This window comes from Lichenostomus cassidix, chromosome 1Aa (genome assembly GCF_008360975.1).
Source record: "Lichenostomus cassidix isolate B80296 chromosome 1Aa, HeHo_3.0, whole genome shotgun sequence".
Classification (NCBI taxonomy): Eukaryota; Metazoa; Chordata; class Aves; order Passeriformes; family Meliphagidae; genus Lichenostomus; species Lichenostomus cassidix.
This window is the reverse complement of record NC_139480.1, coordinates 19,181,029-19,205,069: the sequence shown is the minus strand read 5'-3', so window position 1 is coordinate 19,205,069 and position 24,041 is coordinate 19,181,029. Positions and strand designations below refer to the sequence as shown.

General features: G+C 37.7%; 1 protein-coding gene across 3 annotated transcripts; it reads left to right on the top strand.

Annotated features, from left to right (window-relative positions):
• The first annotated feature begins 577 nt into the window (after positions 1-577).
• Positions 578-24,041, top strand: TUBGCP6 (tubulin gamma complex component 6). Of its 3 annotated transcripts, none has more exons than XM_085041714.1 (27): positions 578-724; positions 1,340-2,151; positions 3,630-3,793; positions 5,184-5,394; positions 5,905-6,078; positions 7,114-7,235; positions 7,561-7,636; positions 8,100-8,209; positions 9,991-10,082; positions 10,175-10,314; positions 11,954-12,103; positions 12,751-12,832; positions 12,910-12,998; positions 13,171-13,286; positions 13,911-14,049; positions 14,136-14,252; positions 14,494-15,712; positions 16,111-16,166; positions 16,427-16,619; positions 16,905-17,073; positions 18,369-18,510; positions 19,472-19,666; positions 19,922-20,054; positions 20,283-20,496; positions 21,566-21,765; positions 22,569-22,731; positions 23,565-24,041. In XM_085041714.1, exons 2-26 carry the CDS (start codon positions 1,405-1,407, stop codon positions 22,718-22,720), a joined length of 5,202 nt encoding a protein of 1,733 aa, XP_084897840.1. In that variant the 5' UTR covers positions 578-724; positions 1,340-1,404; the 3' UTR covers positions 22,721-22,731; positions 23,565-24,041. The 3 variants fall into 3 exon arrangements, with proteins under 3 accessions (XP_084897840.1, XP_084897842.1, XP_084897846.1); XM_085041716.1 differs by lacking the exon at positions 23,565-24,041 and adding an exon at positions 23,093-23,368; XM_085041720.1 differs by lacking the exon at positions 22,569-22,731.

Here is a 24,041-nt window from a genome sequence, read left to right as displayed (position 1 = left end):
GGAAATTTGTTTGTTTCCTAACGGGAGATTTTGTCATTCTTCCCTCTGTCACTCTCTCCCCTAAATGCCTCCTCCCCCTCTTTTTTTTTTTTTTTTTAACTCAGGATTTTCAATGCAAAAGCATTTTCTGAGAAATAGCTCAGCTCTTTCCCCTTTCCCTGCCTTTGTTCAATGGAATTCATCATGTTTGAATGACTTAAATGTTGCATTTTGATATGTATTTTTCTAAGCCTTTATTAAAACATTATGTAAGGGGGGGAAAAGCGTACTCTTGATGGAATTTGTTCGCAAAGACTGTCAGAAGGCTGCAGTTGCCTCCTGCGGCTCGGGACCAGCGTGGTTCATTGCTCTCTGGCGCTAGCGTGTTGTTATTTTTTTATCAGCTGAGTGCCGACAACGTTGATGGCGAGTAGCGCAGGAATGGCGCACAATTCGTGATCGGTCCCAACCGGCGTTTTCAGTATCGCAGTTTCAGTGCCGGTGCCCCAGTGTCGCTGTTTCAGCGGCGGTATCTCACTGTCGGTATCTCACAGTCGCTGTCTCACAGTCGCTGCCTCAGTGTCTCTGCTGCCGGCGCCCTGCGGCAGCGCTGGGCCGCGCGGCGCTGCTGTGCCCCAGCGGGGCGGGCCCTGTCGCGCCCGGGTGACGTCGGCAGCGCCGGGAGGAGGCGGCGGGAGGAGGCGGCGGAGCGGTCCCGCTGCCGCTGGTCCGGGCAGCGCCCCAGGTACGGCCCGGGCGGGGCGGGACGGGCGGGACGGGCCGGGGGCAGCCCCGCGGGACAGCGCTGGTGGCGGGGCGGCGGAGGGCTCGGCGCGCCGTGCTCGGGCCCAGCGGGATGCGCGGGGTGAGCCCCGCCGCAGGCAGCTGTTCCGGGGTGCCGGCACCCCGCGCCTCCTCGGCGGGCGCTCCGGAGTGCCGCAGCGGCGGCGGCTGCGCTCCGGCCCAGCCGGGCGGTCGCCTCCAGTCACCATCAGCAGCCGCGGCTGCCCACGTCCTCTGGGCCGCGCGGCCCCGCGGCTGAGGGCATCGCCGCGCGGGAGGGACGTGGTGCATGTCTCCTGGGAAAAGGTGGTGTTCCCGCAGGAATCCGGGATTGAACCAGCACAGCCTTCTCTTGTCTGTTTCAGTCTGCTGAGAAAAATTGGGCGTCTGGAATTAAGCTTCCTGCACCATCACCTCATTGATGATCAAAGTTAAAAGTGTGGTTTTTATAGCTTCTGTCCTAAATATGTGGGAGATCAGTTTTCTTTCCTTCTGGGCTTTCTCAGTTTAGGTTAAAGCATACTCATCGATTTCTTATATACCTTACAAGTTTCTTCCTTTTCCTGCTATTTTTCAGGTCTTCCTTCACATGAAATCAGACACCCAGACTGTAACTGCCAAAACCTGACAATTTCATTTGAAATGGAGAGCATCACTCAGTTGTTCAATGATTTGTGTGAAGCACACTTGACAGGTTTGCCATGGAAGGTTCATTTAGGCAGGCAGAAGATCAGCAAGAGAAGGGCTAAGCAAAATCTTAAAAGGGTTGCTTATAACGCCCTGTTCATGAACCTTTTTCAAGATGAGGCTCATAAGCTGCAATCAAACGTTTCTAGACTTCCAGTGAAAAACAAAATTTTGATGCTGTCTTTCAACTTGAGAGTTGCTGGCCTGGGTGCTCAAGCGGATAGACTGGAGAATCTTGTGGAGGAACTAGAAACAGCTGAATGCTTACCATTTACTGAAGTTAATTCTGTCTTAGATCTCTTGGTACAGCTTGCTGGAACAGGTCCTCCTCAGCTGGTACCACAAAAAAAGGACTATTTTCTGAACAACAAATATGTTGGGAGAAATGTGAAATACCAGGGTTATGATTATTATGATGTGAGTGTGTTTGAAGCTGACATACAATCTCTGATAACGAATGAAGAATGTCAGTTCAACGACACGATTCAAAAGACACTTCAGATAATGGAGGCTGCACCCGGCACTGGGCTCCCTGCCATAGGGCTGTTCTCACAGAGCTATCCTGCTGGGGACAAGTTTGAGAAAGAGACGCGCGTCTCACTCTTCGGTGCTCTTGTCCACAGCCGTACATATGATATGGACATCAAGCTGGATTTACCACCAGTGCCTGACAATGCCGATTTGTCTGGACTTGCAATTAAAGTACGGTATCATTTGTTTTGGACTAACGAGTGTATGCATGCTTTTGTGTGCCACTTTGAAACTGTAGTTTAAAATGTAGGTAATAGTTTAGTTGGTGATAGAAGCGTACAGCACTGGAATTTAGGATGAAGCAGGGATCCTTTCCTTTGCAGAAAGGTTTTTCAACATGGAGATAGATGAGCAGTAACAAAAACCTGGGTCTTGCCCTATAGCTGTGTCAAAACCCATATCTGCCCATAGACTTTATGAATTTAAGACATCAGCTGTATCCATGCTTTCCCTACCTTAGCAACCTTTTGCTTGCATTTTTCTCTGCTCTGTTGAACTCCTCTGCTTTGTGCTTACTTGTTAGTGCTCAGACTGACTGCGTAAGCATCCCTGTCTGAATGTTTGTGCTTTGCTGTTCAGATCATGTTATCTAACTTGCTGTAGTGTTGTCTTGGCTTGTATCTTAAAGCATCTTTTCGCATTGAATGTCCGGTTCTTGTTATCCTTTTACTTTTTTAATGTGTACAGTTTCTGCTGTATCTTTTTTTCCATTTTGCTGTCCATTCTGTTTATTCTTGCTAGTTTATTCTCATAGAAGTACTAGGTGCACTTCTAGGGTTTTTTTTATTTCTTTCCGTTTTTACTGTGTGTAGGTAGGCTTATTTATAGCCTACCTTTAGATCCTCATCTTGTTCCCTCTACTTAACATATGGATAGATCTTGCAATTCCCTTAATTCAGAGCCTGAATTGAAATTTGAAGACAGACACATTAAATAGAAATAGAAGAACCTTGTGCCATTCAATGTGCACATGTGGGTGTAAATTGTAACCTTAGGGGAGGCAGAACCTTTTTGAATTAGTGCTGTACTCTTTCCAGCTGACTGGAAAATTTGGAATTTCTTGAGGAATATGCTGCTTTTTATATGAGTGTGATTGTCTTTTACTAAAACAGAAAAATTCTGCACATATGGTTCCTGTTGAGTGGGAGTTGAGGATGTGGTTTATACACTGTTTGGACACTTACAGATTTTTTGCATATGAATAAGGGAATTAACTATGTTAGTCATAGTTAACAAAACGTTTACAAATTTGAAGATTTGGGGCCTGGATCATTTGCCTTGAACAAACGGCAGAGCATTATGATTTTATTAATGCTACATATTGTTGAATATCCATACCTGAAATTCTCACTTTGTAGAACTATATGCTTACCAAACAAGGAAGTTTTAAGTTTAACACCAACAAGCTTAGTATAGTATTTTGAAGGTGATTGTTTTTTTATGTATACTCATTAATACCTGTAGAGACTCATAAAATGAAAAGAATGCTTACAGTAATGATTTAAAATTTGTGTAAAGGGAGGACAGGTGAGAGAGGTTGGGTCATGTAGAGGCACTTGGTCGCAAACAGTGGCAAAACATCTTTTTTATTAGTGTAAGTATCTTCATTAAAATGTTCTCATGTCTGACATTTGAGCTCTTTCTGACAGGTTCCCCAAAGTATAGACCAGTCAGAAGATGAAGGATTCCAGTCAGCATCCAATCTGACTCCTGATTCTCAGTCAGAGCCGAGCATGACTCCAGACATAGACTTGTGGGATGCAGTGCTTACATATGGACCCAGCAAACGAAGATGTTGGGAAAGAATTGGATAGTATGTGTCTGATCTTGCTGGTAAACTTACTGTGCACCATATGCAAATGGATGAAAGTGCATTGCACCTTAGTTCCAAATAGCATCAGGATAAATAGTGAAATGGGCATGTGTAATTGACAGAATTCAGTACACTGCATTAATAGGGATAAAGGAATAAAGGTTTCAACACACTAGTTCTTAGAGTGCAGCAGTTTCATAGGAAGAGATAAAATCATCTTTGTCAAAAAATGAAGGGATTAGGAAAACACTGTATGAAATGCAGCATTTTTCTAACTATTTTAACTACTTATTTGCTGTGCAATTTGTCTGGCTAAAATGATTCCCGATTTTCAGTTTCAAAAGAGAAAGTGGTAATTTTAGAGCGGTAGAAGAATTAAACAAATGTCTCCCAGTATTGTAGAGTATTGTATTCCTTTTCCTGGCCTGTAGACAAACCAGAAAATTATGACAGATTTCTTGATGGTCTAGTTAGACTTCTAGTTCATTTGGCTGTTGAGTAGAAGATGCGTCTCCTGAGAGAAGGTTCTCTACAGTCCTGTTAAGGCTTCCCTAAAATGGAAGATAAAAGAAAAGGCAGGTATGGCAGGTATCTTCCTTACATTTCAGATGGACAGTGGTATGCCTGATTCTTGGAGAAAATTTGCTCTGTATTTTTTCTGTAATTTTAAATAATGATCTAGTGGTGTACTATTACAGTGTTAAACAGTGGTTTTTCAGCTCTGAGCCTTAGAAGGTCAGAAACTCAGAAGTTCCCTGTTCTGATTTTTCAAAGCCACTGTAGCCCCCTTGTGCTTTTTTCCTAGTGCAAGACAATTTTTCATGTTACTGTTTTGACTGTAAGGGTTTAAGGGTCATATATAGACCATATACATGACAGATTTTGTGTAATACCGGCTACTAGAATTCAGAATTTTTGGAATAATTGGAAACAGAAGTTGTTTGGAGGGGATAAATCTTCACTGTGAAGAGGTAAAATGTGTTAATAAAAGTTCATTCTAGCACTTTGAGCATGTTTTTCTTTAACTTATTTGAATATTAGTGTTGAATGAACCATGGAAATGTGGGTATGTTGGCCTCATTTTCCTAGTATGAAAACTGCATCAGGGAAGTCCACAAAAGCAGCTGGTAACATGGATTCTGTCTCTTAACTGATGATCAAATTATCTGCGTGTTTCTTCTTGTATACTGAGTTTGTTCTTTCTTGTATACTGAGTTTGAGCTACAGTTTCATTGAATGAATATTCCCTTAAAAATGTACTGTACTGCAAGTAACTTACGTGAGGAATTCTGTCTGTGTAAAATTCTGAGATGCTTTTTTCTTTCTGTGTGAGATGTATTTCCTTCTTTTCACATAATCACCTTGTAATGTTGTGTTTACTCTGACACAGCCCACCTGGTAAAAAAGAGGAACCTTATCTTACTGAAGCTGGGAGAGAAGCTTTTGACAAATTTTACAAACTTCGAGAGGGCGAATTGCAACTGTTTACTAGTACTGTACTTCAGCTTCCTCAGCTTGTGCTGATGAAAGAGCCTGAACTGGTTAAGGATGTCTTAAATGTCCTCATTGGTGTGGTATCCACTACATTTTCACTCAATCAGGTATGGAAGATTTTAATCTCTACTTCTTAGTCAAATCCTTTTGGTTTTTTCTTCATAGAGGTTTCCTCTCCAATACATTTATTTCTCTTGAGATCCTGCAGTTGTGGCTAGTGTTAAAAGGTCATATGTTGCCTAATGTCAATAAGGCAGTATTTATATATTGAAGTTTCAATTATGTTAGGCTAAGAGTGCTTGTAGTTCTCTAAGGGAAAATAGATTTATGAGTACTTGAATATAGATGTGTAAATAATTTTGTAGATTGGATTTTCTTCAAGGAGTTAGATAATAAGTCTTATTCAATATGTTTGAAGGTATCATTCATACTCTGAAATTTGGCTACAATTCAATGTTTGTCTCACTGTCCTAGCTATATAGTCTCAGTCACTTGAGTATCTAAACTGAAAATTTGTGTGCTATTGTTTTTGTGTGTAAATGTTTTCTATTTTAAATCAGAATACAGCTATGAAATAGTTGAATCTACCTTTTTTTTTCCTCCCTATGTCCTTTTAGGCTGCTCAGTCCTTTGTGATAAAGGAGGGGGTGTATGTATCTGGAACATCACCAGAGACAATGCATAACCTGCTCTCGGAGGTTGCGGAGTATGGAACCTATTACACACGGCTAAGTCGTTTCTCTCTTCAGCCAGTTTTGGATTCCTCATACAGCAAAGGACTTGTGTTTCAGGTAAAGCAATTGTGTTAAATCAACTGGATTTAGTGGGCCAATTATCTGAGGTAAGAGAAGGTGACTTTGGTTTTGTTTTAAGCTGGAATTTCTGCATTCTGCCAAACTGCAAAGTATTTTAAGTGTAATGCTCCATCCCAGGTCAGCAATCAATAGTGCCACTGTGTTTAAATTACACTTGCTTGCTTGCTTAGTTGCTTACTTGCGCTGAAACATGCAGTAAAATGTCTTTTTTACCCAAAGTGTGATTTGTTTAGTCATGTTGTTCTGTTGTGGACTATAGAATTATAATTTTTAAATTATTTAAGAACATTACGTATTTATAAAATTAAAATACAAGAACTTTCTGAGTACACTGTGTGTTTATATATATGTAATCTTTTTTAAAATTAAAAACTGAAGTGGAGAAATAGGGTACTCAATAGCTTTAATTACTTCTCCTTGGTTCAAAATTAAGTGTAAATTTTCCTTGTCAGTCCTCTGGATATTATGTTGAGCTGTACATACACTGTCTAATATTTGGTGATTTAATCTCTCTCTAATGCGTAGAATTAAGTTAGGATTAGTTATGAAAATGTATTCATTCTGAATATTTGATTTACAGCAATGTTATTCAATTTCTGTTAAGGAGGTATTCTTGTTAGATAAGGTTCTAGATGAGTTTTTTGCAGTATCCAGTTTAGGCATAAAAGTAAGGGGACAGGTTTCCTTAGGTTGGTATTACAGAGAACGAGGAGGTCCTCAAAGGGCAAGTCAAGAAGCTGAGCCAAGATGCTTTATTACACTGTGCATGAGTACAGACTCTGTGCACTGGATGTATGAAGAGTGTAGAGGAGTCATCTGGCTAATTGGAATGTCTGAAGTTGCATGGACCCTCACTTGTCCCTCACTTTAGTGTACAAGTCCCCCTTATCTGCATATGCCATTTATTTTAGCAAAAGGTTTGTTTTCATGATGATGCAATTGAGATGAGACATTGATAGACTATTAACAACTTGTATGGTAAGACTTTAAATATTTTTCTCTTCATGCCAGGCATTCACAAGTGGACTGAGAAAGTATCTTCAATATTACCGAGCCTGTGTTTTGTCAACACCTCCTACTTTAAGTCTTCTAACAATCAGCTTTCTCTTCAGAAAATTAGGTCGTCAGTTGAGGTAAGAAAATGGTATTAAATGTTTATGATTTTCATAGCAGAAAAAATGCAGTCTCTTCACGTACACTAAAAGAGACCATATTACATAGGCATTCTTATTTAGCCCGTCAGTATTTTTGCTTTTTTTTAACAGAAATTTTTTTTATATATCCAGAATATTCTAGGGAAAACATATAAGGTCTTAATAGTCAGTTTCTTTGTTAGCCCTGTTATTATTCAGCAGATACAGTATGGTGGTTGTATATACAAATTCAGGAAAGTTCATCACTGGGATCTTGGAGACTTCTGGTTGAAATTTTTATATATGTTTTAATACTGTTTTTTAGGTATTTAGCTGAACTTTGTGGCATAGGAACAACAGCACTGGGGATCAGTGGTGGATCTGGTGCTTCATTTCCTACGGTGATGTTTTGTTTGATGTTTTTATGTTTAGTTTGGGTTGCAATGTTAATATTCTTCAAAATGATCTTGGATTTTACATGAGGATACTTAGTGTTGGTTTCTCTGCTAGCAAAGATATGATCCTGGACCTCCAGTTAGAATACTATAAGTATCTCCAGATACTTAAAAATTTGGAATTTTGTCCTGTGTTTTCAATCCCTAAAATAAACAAAGGGCCCAAAACAAGCTTTCTAGTCATGTGAATCCAACTCTAAACATACTGATTTCACTCTAGAGACTATAAAGTGAGCTTGAAGTAACTAACTCAGGTAAAGTGATCTTGACTGCAGATAGATGGAGGAAGTGAGATGAATCCTGCCTTCTGTGTCTAGTGAAACATGTAAAGCCATGCATTTATGAGTATTTTGTTATTAAAGTTGTAGTGAAGTTTGCTGCCTAATGTTACAATATTTTTCATTTTTAGGGTGTTAAATTGCTTTCATATCTGTACAAAGAGGCTCTCAACAATTGTAGCAATGAGCATTATCCAGTTCTTCTGTCTTTGTTGAAGACAAGCTGTGAACCATACACAAGGTGTGTCCATACTGTTTTCTGCATAATTGAGTTTAAGAGTTATAAATTGGTAATCTGGTGAGTAACTCTGCATGTTTAACAATGGCATTTAATATTTTCAGAGAAAAATATGTCTGTATCTTAAATATATATTAAAATGAATTAATTTTGCTGTTCTTTCCCTCTCTTTTTCAGCTCAGTAGCAACATAAGGTGTTTATGTATAACCAGATTAGTACATAAATACATGTAAATAAGACTTCTTTCTTGCTGTTGGTCGTGAAGATTCATACTGGAATTTAAGACTTGGATACACTACTTGTCTTTTTTTTTCTCATATCTGATTTAAAATCCTGAAACTGGAAACTGACAAATGTCTCATGTACAAACTGGGGAAGGTTATGCTTTTCTCCTCTGTCTTTTTTTTCACGGGCTTTTTAGTAAGCAAAAACGAATAAAATATCTGTTGTATGTTAAGTAGATGGAACTAACTGATAATAGAAGTAATTAAAAGTAGAGTTCCTTAGATTGCAACAGTTTTGTTAAGCAGTGCATATGAATATAGAAGTTATTACTTTATAGACTTCTGAAGAGATGGTAATTTTTTAATAGCTGTTTACAGGAATTATAGCTGTAGTCCATCATCAGTTTGCAATGTTAGTTAATAGATGTAATGATACCTTGAAGAGAAAACAAAAGTCTGTCAAAATGCTCTAAATTTTAAGATTTTGCCCATGGCCACCCTTCTTGTGTTTTCTTCCTTCTACATGAAATAATCTTCAGAGAAGCTTAATTTCAGATTTACCAGAAGACTGGCTGAAATATCTTCACAGCTCCTACTCTGCTATTTATAGAAGGAAGTCAGATTTTTAAAATACCAAGGGCATCACATGGAACCTAAAAAAATCTGGAAGTATCACACTAGTGTGATTCCTAAATTGATTGCAGATATGTATTGAAACGTCAATTATACTCAATCAGGACTGCACTGGAAGGAAGCCTCTATTATCTGCAAAAAGTGTTATCCCACTCATTTATTAACCTGAAAGAAATTAAATAATACATGTTGTTGCTCAAATAAACAATAGAAGCATCAGATTTAATGCTTGAAATGTTCTTAACTTTTTCCTTACGACTTTAAAACTGAACAGTGGTTGCTACGTTAAATTCTTCCTCTTTGCCGCATACTATTAAGTAAAAAAAAATCTTCAAGGACCTCTGAGCCTTTTTACCTATAACATCAGATTGTGTTGTATAAAAAATTGCAGGTTTTTTATTTCTTCAAAAGTTTGGCCCACACAGAGATAATATGAAAAAGCATGACTAAATATTGCAGAACAGTCGTTCTCATTATTGCATGTATATTAAAAACGCCTCTAGGTCTGGGGGAAAAGTGCTTCGTATTGCATCTTTGTTTAATGCCCTTTTAGTTTCTCCTTGCTAAAATTACCTCTATTTAAAAGAAGTCCTTTCTGCATTTCTCTCACTGTGCTGCAAAGTTTCCTATAAGTTTCTATATACACTTAGTAAATTGATATGCAGAAAGAAAATGATTGTTTTAATTGAGGCACTGTTCTCTTATCTAAACTAATTATCACTGAAATGTTCTGTTTAAGAAAAGTGTAGGCCACAATCTCTTGTATATTTAAATAGCAGTGTCACATCACTTAATTGCTGGGCTTTTTGTCCTGCCCATAGCTTGTGTCTTTTGGGATTTTAAAGAACATACAAACTGCTTGGTTGTAATAAAGGTGGGAAGGCAAGAGGATTGATTTTCAATATTGTACAATTTTTTTTTTTTAGATTTATCTATGATTGGGTATACAGTGGTGTATTCAGAGATGTTTATGGAGAATTTATGATTCAGGTGAATGAGGATTATCTTTGTTTCAGAGGTATAGTATATATATGGACCATTTCTAATTTACATAATTTATGCTGTTATTTAAATAACTAAAATATATGTTTTCATGTTTTTGTTATGTAGATAAACATTACTGGACTCATGGTTATGTTTTGATTTCAAAAGAAGTAGAAGACTGTGTCCCTGTATTTCTTAAACATATTGCTAATGATGTATACATATGTGGGAAAACCATAAATTTGCTGAAATTGTGCTGTCCTAGGGTAAGTTCTGGGTTGGTTCCTTTCTATTACATTGAGAAAATCATGCTTTTTTAGAGCAAGAGTCCAGGTTTTTTGCAAGTTCACTCCTTTATCAAAAGCCAGTATTGCATAAGTAGGATCATGAAAGGCAATTACTTGCTCTCAGATACTTGTTAGTTAATTATCCATTCCACTTGCTACCACCACACTGCAGAAATACACATTTTAACAGATTTGTTGTATACAATGCACATGCTATATTTCTTACTTTTCTTTGGATTGAAACAGAAATGTTTTAGGTGTCCAAGCAAGTGCCTTCCACTTCTTGCACTACTCCTTTTTGGTTTAAAGCTGCCTCACTTACCAGGTCTTGGCTCAGTTCTGCATAACTCTTCCAGCTGTATCACTAAATTTTCAAGAAGTGCTTAAATAGTTCAGTGTATTGATATTTTGCAGAACGATTCTTGTCCTTGATAGGAAAAACATGTTCAACTCCTTTATGTCTTCCCTCTTCTCTCTATATGTTTAAAAATAAAACAACCAGAGAGCTGTCTGAAGTCTGTAGACATTCCCAGGTAGCCAGCATTCTCTTTAAGATGAGAGCTGCTCAATCTCAGCAGAGCAGAGCCACTCATTATCAGCTATTTAGTATCAGGTATAAGCCTATTACCTCTAATGTGATGTCTCTCTGCCTGTTCTCCTGAATCTGCTCTGGTAACCATTCCCAAACCATGACTCAGGTGTACCAGTGGTACCAGGCTCTTTATAAAAGTGTCAGCCATCATTTCCACGATAAGTTACAGCTTTATCTATCACTAATGCAGTATCTTCCCCCAGGTCATATGGCACTCAGGCTCAGTCATTTTCCATCTGTCTGAGAGTGCCAGGCACATTTCATCCCTTTTTGATAATGCCCTCAAGATGGGTTTTTCCTTCTGACTAGGCTAGTAGTACATTCCCAGAAATATAGCCCTGGGCATCCCATCTTCTGGCTTTAACCAGGAGACTGGGGGAATCCGGTGTGAGTCTGCATGTGTCCTTGTTTGGTTTTTTCTTTCAAGCTCAGTTATCTGTTTTCTGCACTTAATAGAGTACCTTCAGAGATTTAGGCATGTTGAGGCAGAGTAGAAAGACCAAGGATACGTAAAGATTAGTGCTCTGCAGTGTGCAGTGGCCATGGATTTGAGAGTTATGTCTTGTGTGGAGCTCTCTCCTGTGGATGTGTTAGTTCTGTCCCAGAGAGTTCCTACTGACTGGGGATCTGGGGGGGCTGTAAGTGAACAGAACCTAACTTTTGACAGGAGAGATGCGTTCAGAGCTGAGTTACTCATGCTTAGTTAATTTAGATATTCAGAAGAGGAAAATTTGAGACATTTAGAACATGATTAGTATAAATGTATGTATTAGATTTTCAGCAGCAAAGACAGACCTCTAAGAATTTGACCTGTGATCCAAGTTGTGGAGCATTGTACCTTTGTCTCCTACTGTGAATTATATAAGTGCTAAGAGATGATACTAATAAAAATTTTAGATCCTGTATGGAGGTTTGTGTCAGTGTCTTGAAGCATGACTAAGTTAAAAAAAATATATAATGTGAATTCATAATATAAAACTTTACACTTTAAAAAATGTATATAAAAGGAAATTTCTCATTTTTCAGCATTATATATGCTGGTCAGATATACCTGTTCCCCGGATTTCAGTTATTTTTTCTCTTGAAGAACTGAAAGAAATAGAGAGAGATTGTGCAGTGTATGTAGGTCGAATGGAAAGAATTGCCCGATACAGTTCCATAAGCAAGGAGGAAAAGGTAAATGAATAAAGGAATAAATACCTCATTATGATTGTTTTTAAATACTCAAAAAACTCATTTTTGTTATAGCTTCTAAATAATTCATATTTATAGTCAGAATTTTTAATGGATTAATTGCAGTTTTAATTGCTGTCAGAGCAAATAAACTTACTTAATATAGTTTTTAAAAGTATAGGTGGTGTGTTGACATTTTTTATCCTTTCATGTATTAAATGAGTGTTAGACTTCAGTCTTAGTTCTTTGCAGCAGCGGATTTGTCCTCCTACTGAAAAGATTGTTAGATTCTAATTTAACAAACGAGACAAGCTAATTAGTAACCAGATAAGATTATTTGTAATTTCCATAGCTATTTGTTTTTTCAGAACATTTTAGCTACAGACGTCTGTCTTTCAGATTCCATCAATTTAGTGCATATCAGATGGATTTGGTTTATTTTGGAGTATTAACTTTCAATACTAGTTTGTAGATTTTCCATTTACTTATTTGTTTTATCCATATTTTTGTATTGTATTAATTTATTAATTATTATTATTAATTCATTAATAACCATTAAAAAATGGGCATATGTATTTGCAACAGTGTATTTCAAGTCTAAAATCGTAGAAGAAGTTCCACCTTGGTTTTCTGGTTGGTTTTTTTTTTAGGATTTGCGTGTGGAAATAGCCAAACAAGAATTAATTGTTCATGCTCGGGAAACTGCTAGCAAAGTACTAAAAGCCATTAGTGGTAAGTTATAGTGGCATTTTATGTGTTTTCTAGTGGGTTTATTAATGTAAACTAACAGTATCTTCATTTTAATACAGACAAGCAAATATCAGAACGAATGGCTTTGGATGCAAAGAAACGGGAACAGTTTCAGAAGCTGAAAGAGCAGTTTGCAAAGGACCAAGAGGTATCACTCTGTGTTTCTGGAGTCCAACTTTAATTTAGGCAAATTAATGACAGGATATGTTGTACTGAAGTTGGATTAATAGCTCATGGTGTACAAATAAAATCTTCTTGCAGATGTGTGTGTTACAGTTGGTATTGAGAGCAGCTTTTAAAAGTGTTAAATATTTATGCAGCGTCGTCTTGCGATAAAGCAGGAGGAGATTGATGATGATTTCAGCTATGCCCGAGAGCTCAGAGAGAGAGAAAAAAGACTGAAAGCTTTAGAAGAAGAACTGGAAAAAAAGGCAAGGTAAAGATATCTGAGTAGTCTCCAAAACCATCATAAAGACCTCAGGAAAAATTACTGTGTGTTAAAGTATATGGTAGTAGTAGTTCCCAGACATTGTTCTACAAGGACAATGTTTGCAGTTAGAACATGGATGTAAGGATTTTTGGTAATCTATGAGCCAGCAGTTTTGTTAGGAATGATTTGTGGCTGAAATATCTGGGACCCATTCATTTCTGCCAACCCTATCCAGTGTGGATTTGTTATAATCAAAATTTCAGGAAAAATATTTAACTACATCTTAAAATTTAAAAGAAGAGTCCACAGCAAAAATGGTCACATGTATGTCAAAGCAGAAGTAAAAAGCAGATGGAGTTAGATTGATATTTCACTTTCTCCTATTTTATCTAAAATTACTTAAGACAAACGAGTGACCTGCTAATAATAGTTACAGAAATACTTGTTGACTAAGAATACAGTCCCGTGTTTTCCACCTGATTATTCTCTGTGACTGAAGCCTCTGGCTTCTACATTTTAAAAACCAGTTCTCGGTTCTGAAGCGCTAAAAAGTCATATCCTTTAGAAAGGAACATGAAAATCAGTATATAAAAAAATCCGTAACTTAGCTTTATTTTTATCTTCATATAGGCAGGAATTAATTGACCATTATAGCAAACTTTCTGATGATGCAGCCCGTAGAGAACAAAGAACATTATGGAAAATCCAGCGACACAAGTTGGAAACAGCCCGTCTTAAGTTTCTCTTAGAAGATCAAAAACGCATTGAGGTACCTCCTAAAAAGATTTAAGAAATGTAAATGAGAAAATTTGGTACTTGGTACTTAAAAGGTTTTTGTCTTTTTTTTGCTTGTAGGAAATGCTTGAAAAACTTCCAGATGGAAATTACAGGAGAAAATTAGATATTATTCCTTATAAACAGTGCCAGTTGGCTTTGGATAAAAACCCTATTGAGAAAGATCCACCGTCACAGGTGAGTTTATTTTCTTACACAAACTTCAAGTTGCTGTTCCAAGTTTCCCTAAAGGGACTTCATTTCATGGTTCATTTCAGTTCAGTAAGCACACGGTTCACTGTAACAGCAAGGTGAGTAGTTATCATTTATAGTACCTCAGAAAAATTGGAAAATTTTCAATCCTATAATAAGGTGATACCCTAGTTAGTAGGTTAATTATGTGGCTAGCCATACAGTATTGTAATTATTTCTTTTTTAGGTGTCTTTTGTGAAACCTCTGCATTCTGAAGAGACAGAATCTGAGCCTGAACAGGAATGTGCTGCTTCTGCTGACAAAGCACTGCCCGTGCCAGAGCCAGAAAATAATAATGCTGATGAGCATTTTCAGCCTAAACCAACAGGATCTGAAAGCAATCTCCAAAATTCAGAGAAAGCATGCAGTCCTCTAGACAGTGCTGCCTCTTTGCCTGAATCCAATGTGAGTATAGAAGATTTCTTATCAAAGTCACAAGGTGAACAACCTGTTGCTGTTAGGATGCAAGGATCTTCGCTAGATGAAGCATTCCGAAATATTAACTCAGATCTTTCTGAGACTTTGCAAGTAAGTGAAAGTCAGTCTGTCTCGAAAGGAGCACCAGAAGAAGACAATGCACCATTGCATCAACAAAGCGAGTATGATTTTAATACAGTTCTCAGACCATCTGCAGCTTGGCAGGGACATGTTAGAGTTGGGGAAAATGTATTTGATGTGGAGGACAGAAGGCCTCGGTGGAACATTCATGGACATGCATCTGATGCCAGCATCAGAGTGGGAGAATATGTATCTCAAGTGGACACTTATCAGCCACGTTCAAGTCCTTATGGGCATTCTTCAGATTCCCACATAAAAAGCGGCAGCTATACTTCTGAAGTTGAATCTAGACGACCCCGATGGAATATTCATGGGCATGTTTCTGAAGCTCATATTAAAATTGGGGAATATGCTTCAGAGGTAGAGACCTCGAGGCCTAGGTGGAACATCCATGGACATGCTTCAGAAGCCAATATTAAGATTGGAGAGTATGTATCAAATGTAGCTCCTACAAGGCCTCGATGGAGCGTCCATGGTCATGCATCTGATGCCAATATCAAGATTGGTGAAAATGTGTCAGAGGTGGTCTCAGCTAGGCCTCGTTGGAACATCCATGGGCACGCATCCCAGTCAAGCATCCAAATAGGGAAGTGGGCCCCATCTACAGAGAATGATCCAATACCTCATCGTAAAACCATTTCAGGTTCTTCATCTGACTCCACAGTTCAGACACTTCTGTACAGTGAAGAGTTATCTCCTGCTGAAGGGAGCAGAAAGGAAGCAAAACCATTACAAGTTAAGGAAAAGACTTTGCCACAGTCGCGGATGTCTGACGGTGTTACAGACTTCTCTGATGCTAATACTAAAGATGATATAAATGAAAATGCAATAGAAAAGAAACATGAAGGTAAAATAAAATTCGGTTTGTTCAGCCAGCATTTGTTTAAGAGCTTGTGAAGGTAACTGTAAATGTTTATTTTCTGAATGGGGACTTACTACTTAATTTCTTGCATAACTTTTCATATAGTGCTAGAATTCAGAGGAAAGAATTTGAGCTTAGTGTCTATATGAAAGAAGCAGAGCATTAAAAAAATTCTAGCCTGAAAAACAGGACTTTTGGGGTTTTTAATTTGAGAACATGTATAAAACTGCCTGGGTGGGGCTGTGGGGAGGTACTGTTACTGGTGTGGTTGTTTCCATGATAGTTTGTGCAGAAATTTTGAACAACTTCAGGTGTAGATCTGAAGCATTAACCAAGTATTATAAGTAACTCTAAGTAAATACTGTCTTTATTTGTATTTACAGTAATTGCAGATGTTGTCAACAAGGACCCTTCTCCAGATTCCTCACAGAGCTTGGAGGTAAGAAACAAAAGTAGTTGTTGAGAGGATTTATTTTTCCTTCGAAGAATTGAACACACTGGTAGTTAAGGTAATAAATTTCTCTCCTAATCTAGTAGTCACTGTTAAATCATATTGTCTTTATATTTCTGAAACATAGAGGTGAGTAGGCTCTTCTGTTTTCATTTGGAACAGCTAGGCAGTTACCTGTAGGAGTACATTAAGCCTGAGTAGACAAAGCCAGCATCGCTAATAAAATTTTTTCCATTTATGAATTTTAGAAAGAAGAACCTGAAAAAGTCATTCCACAAGATACTGGGTCTCAAGAAACTTTATTTTCTGAAGCTAATGCTCCTGCAGCTAAGGAGGAGGAAGGGGAAGAGGAAGATACATGGAAGAAAGAACAAGCTTACCTGAAAGCCTTATCGGATCAGTATTGTATTGAAAAGTATCAAGATAGTTATGATTTGATGTGTGAGTAGAACTTTTGGAACAGTAGATCAATAGATGATGTGGTAAATTTGAGCAAGAAACCTGAGTGCCAGCAAAACCTGTGACTTACCTGTGAATTACCAATGTTATGAACTCCTGTAGCCAAACAATTTGCTCCTAGGCACAAAGATGAGAAATACATGTTTATGAGAAAATCGTGGTATGATTTTCTAACCTAGAAGTGTTCGTATGTAGAGTTTAATAGGAACATATAATTAGGCTTCTTGAATATAATAACTTACAATGTTTGTGTATTTTTAAATTTAGCAGAACCACCAGTTTCTCATCTCTTGCATCATGTGATACCAAGATCATATACATTTCCTGTGGATCCTATGGTGCAGTCTGCAACAGACGAAACTGCTGTACAGCTGAGTGAGCTCTTGTCTCTGCCAGTGCTGATGAAACGTTCTATTACTGCTCCACTTGTATCTCAGTGAGTATTTGTTAATGTGTTATATTTTGAGATGGGAGTTGCAGATGGATCTCTTAAATATGCACTTTGCTCCAAAAAATAGTTCAGTAAATAGTCCATTGCTAATTAAAAAGTTCAGATCTGTGTGATAAATAGTAACATAAACTCAATATTTATGTGCAAATTAAAAATTTGAATGTCTGTTTGGAATATAAGGGCTCAGAGGGAAATGTTCACTCTCCAACTTGTAGATTACACAGCAGGGATTTTGACACCATTTGTTTCATTGTTCTTTTAAAAAGAAGGTGTAAAATATGTGTGCTAGATTTTATTTGAAAGGTGAAAGCTAAGGGAGTGAAAAAAGAAAAATCTTTTGATTACTTGAAAGTTCATCATATTGATCAGTGTATGTTTCTATGGGAACTCCAGCTTCATGGCTGTTTTGAAATATGAAAATACAGTTACAGTTACCTGTTCTTGTAATTGTTGGGATATATAGGGAAACCACATATATGTTGGACTGTTTAATTAGTATATCTAATAGTACTTTAAGTAAAAGTTTTTGTTACTTTGTGCAAGATTATCTTCTGTCATGAAAACAGTTACTCACAGACACTCCTTTTAAAATCTGCATTCCTGTAAGTTTGCATTTCCACCTGCTAGCTCTGAGTATGCTATACTCAAAGTTTGATGCAATGTAGAAAGATGTTATTGTCTAACTTAATTTTAGATACCTGGTTGGCTACCAGAATGATCTGTGTACAGATTCACACATCTAGCAAACCAAAGTGAGGAGCCTGACTTGTGTGCTGCCAGAATTAGCCTATCCCTGATAGGCAAGTTAAATTATTTAAAGCTAGGTTGAATACCTACACTATCCTGTAAACTGTAGTATAGACCTAGTATAGACCTGCCTTTAATATCTAGTGACAGAGATTAAATAAATTGATTTTTATCAATTAGTATATTCTTACTGGGGATTTAATAGTCTTTCTTAATATATTTGTGTAGGTGACAGAGATAAGAAGGCTATGGATAAAATGTTGCTCCAGGCCCAGAAATATGTTCTAAAGATCACTATGTAGCCAGTCTTAAAACACTTCCCCAGTACTGTTTTAAACCCAATTACCTGAAGGGGTAGGTTTTAATTCTGGTGTATTCTGGATAAAGATTTTTTTGCCTATATGAATAACATCTTGTCTTCGATATCAGAGTTAAGTACTGGAGCATTAATCAGATGTAGCCACAGCTGAATGTTAACTATAAGGAAGGAGTTACACGTAAGTGTGATACCTTTTCTGTGTTTTTATTCTTAGTGTTTCTCTTGTGAACAAAGCAATAGTTGATTACTACTTCGTGGAGCTGAACCTAGAGAAGCATTTTGAAGCACTGAGACACTTTTTGTTAATGGAAGACGGGGAGTTTGCTCAGTCACTCAGTGACCTGTTGTTTGAGAAGGTATTTGCATTGTTGTCTTAACCCTAGTGTTTGGGTTGTCTGCTTTACTTTGATACCTCTGAATTGATTTGGATGGGGATGAGGGAATGGTGTGAATTAGAATCTTGGCTTGTGCCATTTTCCTCTTTTGTAATGTGTTGAGAAGTCTGTAGCAAAGAGCTCTGTTAACATTGTAAGGACAGAGAAAAAATGTCTTGGACAGATAGACACTCATGGAAGGGTATTTCACTCTTTCCTGTGAAAATTGCTGCACTATTCTGTCCCCTCCTGGCTGCTGGCAGCAAGGCTGGAAGAGCCTGTTGCTGTTTGCTGAAATCCAGTGGAATGGCCTACCTACTCTTTCCTTAAATATCCTCAAACAGAGAGCAGAGGGGAGGGCATGTGGAGAGAGTGCTGGGCCTCTGATGAAGTAGTGTTTTCATGACTTGCTGCTATGTTCACGGAGAAGACAGCAAGGTAGGATGGATAGCCTGGGTTGATATAGGTGGTTGCCAGTGAAGATATGTGGCTGTATGAGAGTTAATGCATTTCTCTGAGTCCTGGAAATGCTTTGGACTCAGCTAGGGAAAGCACTTGGGGATTTAGACTTGATGAATAGCTTTATTTGTAAACATCTGAGAGTGCTGAGGTGATGAGATAGGCAGATTGAGGTCAGATAAATTCCAGTTGGTTCCCTGGCTTTCTGAAGACTCTCTGCAGGAGGAACTTGGAGCAGCTCCTGAATCACAGCAGACATACGAAAATAAATCAGTGCAGGTATGAGATTACCTTCATGCCGTGAGCAGCAAATAGTTCAGAAGTTTCCTCTTAGGCTGTTCATGCATCCATGTGGCAGAATTAAAAACTTCTAGTCAAGGTGGGATAGTCACCACTTTGCCATTCTGCTTTAATTCACCTGTGTTCAGGAGCCAAGACTTTTTATTAATATGGTGTAATTGGGATTTTTTTTTTTTACCACTAGCTTGGATCAGGACAAACACCTGGTGAATTGCTGAATCCACTGGTTCTTAATTCTATCTTAAATAAAGCACTTCAGTACAGTCTTCATGGTGACACCCAGCTTGCTTCCAATCTTTCTTTTGCCCTCAAGTATCTCCCAGAAATGTTCAAGCCCAACGCACCAGATGCTCTGAGTTGCTTAGAGCTCAGGTACAAGGTAAGAAAGAGCAAGTGGAATACTGCAGTTACACCGTGGTTCTTACGTACAATGGTAAAGTGAATATGTTCATAAGAATGCAGTATCTCTAAGAATGGAGTAAAGTAATTGTATAATGGAAACTACAGGATTTACTTAGCCTGACCACTGCATTACATTATTAAAATACATAATAATTGTTGAAATAGTTGTGTTTTAAATAATCTTTGAATTTCTAACAAAAAGTAGTATGATCAGCACTGTTATTTCTTGTAGGTTGACTGGCCTCTGAACATTGTCATAACTGAGAGCTGCATGAATAAATACAACAAGATCTTCTCCTTTTTGCTGCAGCTGAAGCACATGGTGTGGACCCTCAAGGATGTTTGGTTTCACTTAAAGCGCACTGGTAAATATGATGAGTGAACAAGAGAACATCCTGTTTAAAATGCCTTCAGCACCCTCTGCTAGACAATTGCATATACACAGTCATGTCAAACTTCAAAAGCCACAATTTTCTTAAGACTCTTCTTTGGCATTTTAAGCAGACCCTACTAACAGAAACCTTAATTTCTTTCAAAATTCTGATTTTAGATGGTCTCTGTGGATGATAATACATTTCTGATTTTATTTTCAGCTTTAATGAGTCGTGCATCAAATTCTGTTCAGTTTCGACAGCTCCAGCTGTATAAACATGAGATGCAGCATTTTGTGAAAGTAATTCAAGGTTACATTGCTAATCAGATTCTTCATGTTACATGGTGTGAATTTGGAAACAAACTGTCTTCTGTGGGCAACCTAGAAGAAATTCACAGAACACATGCTGAATACCTCAACAAAGCAATATTCAGGCAAGCTACCATACTTATTTTTGCTTCAAATCTATGTTAATGAAGTGGCCAGTTGTAGTCTAATGTATTTGTGCAAAACTGACTTTTATGTGACACACTAAGTAGTCTTTACATATGAAAGTGTTCTTATGTAAGAAACAAACTTCATGGCATCTTACAAGGTCTATACTTTGATACTTTTTCTCAGCTATCCATCCTTTTCACTTACCGGAGTCCTTGAATTACCTCCCTCTCCTGTTCTCCATGCCTCTGCAAGCTTCCAGTCTACTCAGGACAGCTCTAAACTAAGGGCACACTTGCACACACAGTTCTTTTTCTTTTTCACCCCCTCCTTGTTAATAGCCTGTTTAAATTACTGCAGTTCCATTCATTGTGAGTAGTGTGTGCAGTAAGCCTTGCTAGAGGATTTAGCTTGTAAAAGCAATCTCCTGTACATTGTATGTGCTTTTAATATATGTGCAGTATCAGGGCCGGACTTGGAAGGGACAAAAAGAAGCCTCTGTCCAGATTTATGAGTAGTGCTAGAGGCACCTGTCTTTTAAGAATCACAGGCTTTTAGCCCCTTGGTTACTGTATGTGAGGCAGAGGAGTGATGTGACTAAGAGGAAAGGAGTTTATTTGGTTTCTTCTTGAAGACTGTACACTGAAATGATAAAGTGGTGAGATGGAGGGAGATGATGAGGAACAGAAATTGTAAATAAGGAAAGAAATCTCTCATGTCTCTCTCAGTTTTAATCAGAAAAGACTTACCTAGAGCTGCTGTTTGGGTAACAGATGGTAGAATGAAAGTTTAAGGAAACTCAGAGCATGATGTTGTTAAATATAATTTCTTTTGCAAAGGCAGATGTCATTCTAGAAATCAGATACACAAGGGCAAGTATATGGTTTTTGGAAGTGCAAGTAAACTGTTTTAGATTTAGGCACCTTGTTTAAAATTTGTTGGCTGCAGTCTTGGGGATTTTTTTAAGCAATTACCTTCAACCTAAAGGATTGTCACTCCTTTGTATTTGTAGTCTTACAACCAATTAATTACATCAACTAATTTCTGAGGTCATTTTTGTTCTGTTAGGGGTCTGTTGACAGAGAAGGCAGCCTCTGTGATGAACATTATACACAGCATATTCAGCCTTATTTTGAAGTTCCGCAGCCAGCTCATCTCTCAGTCGTGGAGCTTTGATGCAGGGAAGCAAATGGCTGTTCATCCCAACTTTGGTCTGATGCAGCAGTCATACAATACCTTCAAGTATTACTCCCATTTCTTATTCAAAGGTAAGAAATTGCATAAAATCTAGATAGAAGAATAGGTCAACTGATAACTGGAATGTTTTGGTAGTATAATGTAAAAGTAGCAAGATGAGTATACTCGGAGAATGTTGGAAATGTAGTTCGCAAATGAAAACTGCTTTACTGTGGTTTGCAAAGATCTGCCATATACATCAATTAAGATGTCCACACAGGAAATCTAACAGATATTTCAAAACTGACTGTAAGTTTGTACTAATTTACAAAATAAGTATTTGGTGATTAGTTCTACGTATGTGCATACATTCTTTTTCTTTTCTCTGGAATTGAGTTCTGGAACTTTATATTGGCAGCAATGAGAGGTAGTTAGATGCCACTTAGAAGTAATTTTAGATATATATGCACTAGTTGAGTTCTGTCACTGGTATGAAATTAGAAAATTCTGATTCCTGTGTTGGAGTAAAGCTCAGAGAGCCTCCTAGCACATGCTCCAGGTGAGTGTTTTTAAACTACGTGGATCATTTGGCAAAAGTTCTTTCCTTTAACATGATAAAATTTCGTATCACTGTCAGCTTAGGCTATAATGTTATGAAATGGTTACCTTCCATTTCTCCTTCAGGTCTTGCTTGTGTTTTTAGTGCATTTCATATCCTTCCTCTAGTACAAAGGTGGTTCATGGGGTTTGGGTTCCTTTTTTTTTTTAGGAAAAAAAACTGAATCTTGAATTCCTGAAAGAGGTGCAACTGCTTTTCTTAGATCTATTTTTCTAGAATATTTTCTAGTTCAGACTATATTCTTCAGGAAATGAGCTGCCCGTTTTATTCTTTAAGGGTGTCCAAAAATGGTGTCAAAGGACCAAAAACAGATATTTCAGGATGAGTTAGAATGGCTGCTTCCAAATTCTGCAGGAAGTCAGAACACCTCTGGGAGCCACCTAAGCCCATACTACGAGATCTATGGTTGCTTCATGGACAGAGATTAATAGACCATTCCGTAAGGAAATTTGATGAGTGACCCAGTTCTTTACACCCTCTTTATTAAGCACTACCAAACAAATATGTGCTTGTTCATCTCCACTTGTACCTTCAGTCACCATGTATTGTAAAATGCTCTCTTTGCACAATGGGTTGATCCAGAATCCATTGAAAGCCAATACAAAGATGTCTGGACTTCAATGGCTTTGGCTCGGGCCCTAACTTCTAGAATACACTTCCCCTTCTTCCTTGCATGCTGCTGCTGCCTGCTAATTCCCTTGATATTAGTGCATGGGATATTTGTGAGCTTAGGGAGGTTCTGTTGGCTTTTTTCCTTCATAACTAAGGATGTTTAGAGCAGTCGGTTTGTTCGTTCATAGAGCCTGAGGGGTTTTTCCTAGAAATTTCTCTTTGGTTTTCTCTCTCAAAATGGACTTTGCTCAAGAAAATGTCAGCAGAACTGCTTCTTTCACAGAGGTCACCAGAGGACCTAAACATGCTTCCTGGTCAGTTGAAGTTATGATAAGAACACACTATTTTATTGTGAAAGATTCTATGATTTCTATATTTCTATGAAAGCAACTTGATAAGGAAATGCTCTATTAGAATAATACACTTTCACTCAGAACTGATACATAGTCTTTCTTTTGCATCTTATTTGAAATATTTTATAATTCCAGAAAGAAATACTGGACTTTTCTTATGTTAAAATATACATTTGTTTCTATTGGCCTCAGATTTCTGCATTATACTTTTTTTTTTTTTTAATTAAAAGGCACATATACAGACAAGGATGACTTTACAATATTAATCTTAGTTGTAGCTTATTTTATTTTTTCCGTTTTCTTCCAGTGGTAACAAAGCTTGTAAATAGGGGATACCAGCCACATTTGGAGGACTTTCTGCTGCGAATCAACTTTAATAACTACTACAAGGATAACTGAACTCTACAGAGTAAGGATCAGTGATAGCACAGTAAAACAGAAACTATATGTATATGCTTATAACTTACACAAGCTTATGCAAATACCACACAAGAGGCATTTTTCTTCAGTGAAATAGTCTGGCATCTAAAAGCTTGAAGAATATAGCCACCACATACAGAGCATGATGATGCTTAAAATCCACCAACCCTGCCAGTTGTTTGATCTGCTGAAAATTGATGTTGTCATTATTGCAGAGATAGAAAAGCTGAGTGCCTGCTCTTAATACAGGAGAGAGTGCAAAACTGTATATCTGTGAATGTGTAAATGTTGTATTTTCAGTGGTGTGAATTTCCTTCAATGTAAATACATGTATGTGAAATAAATTAACAGATACTTCCTAAAA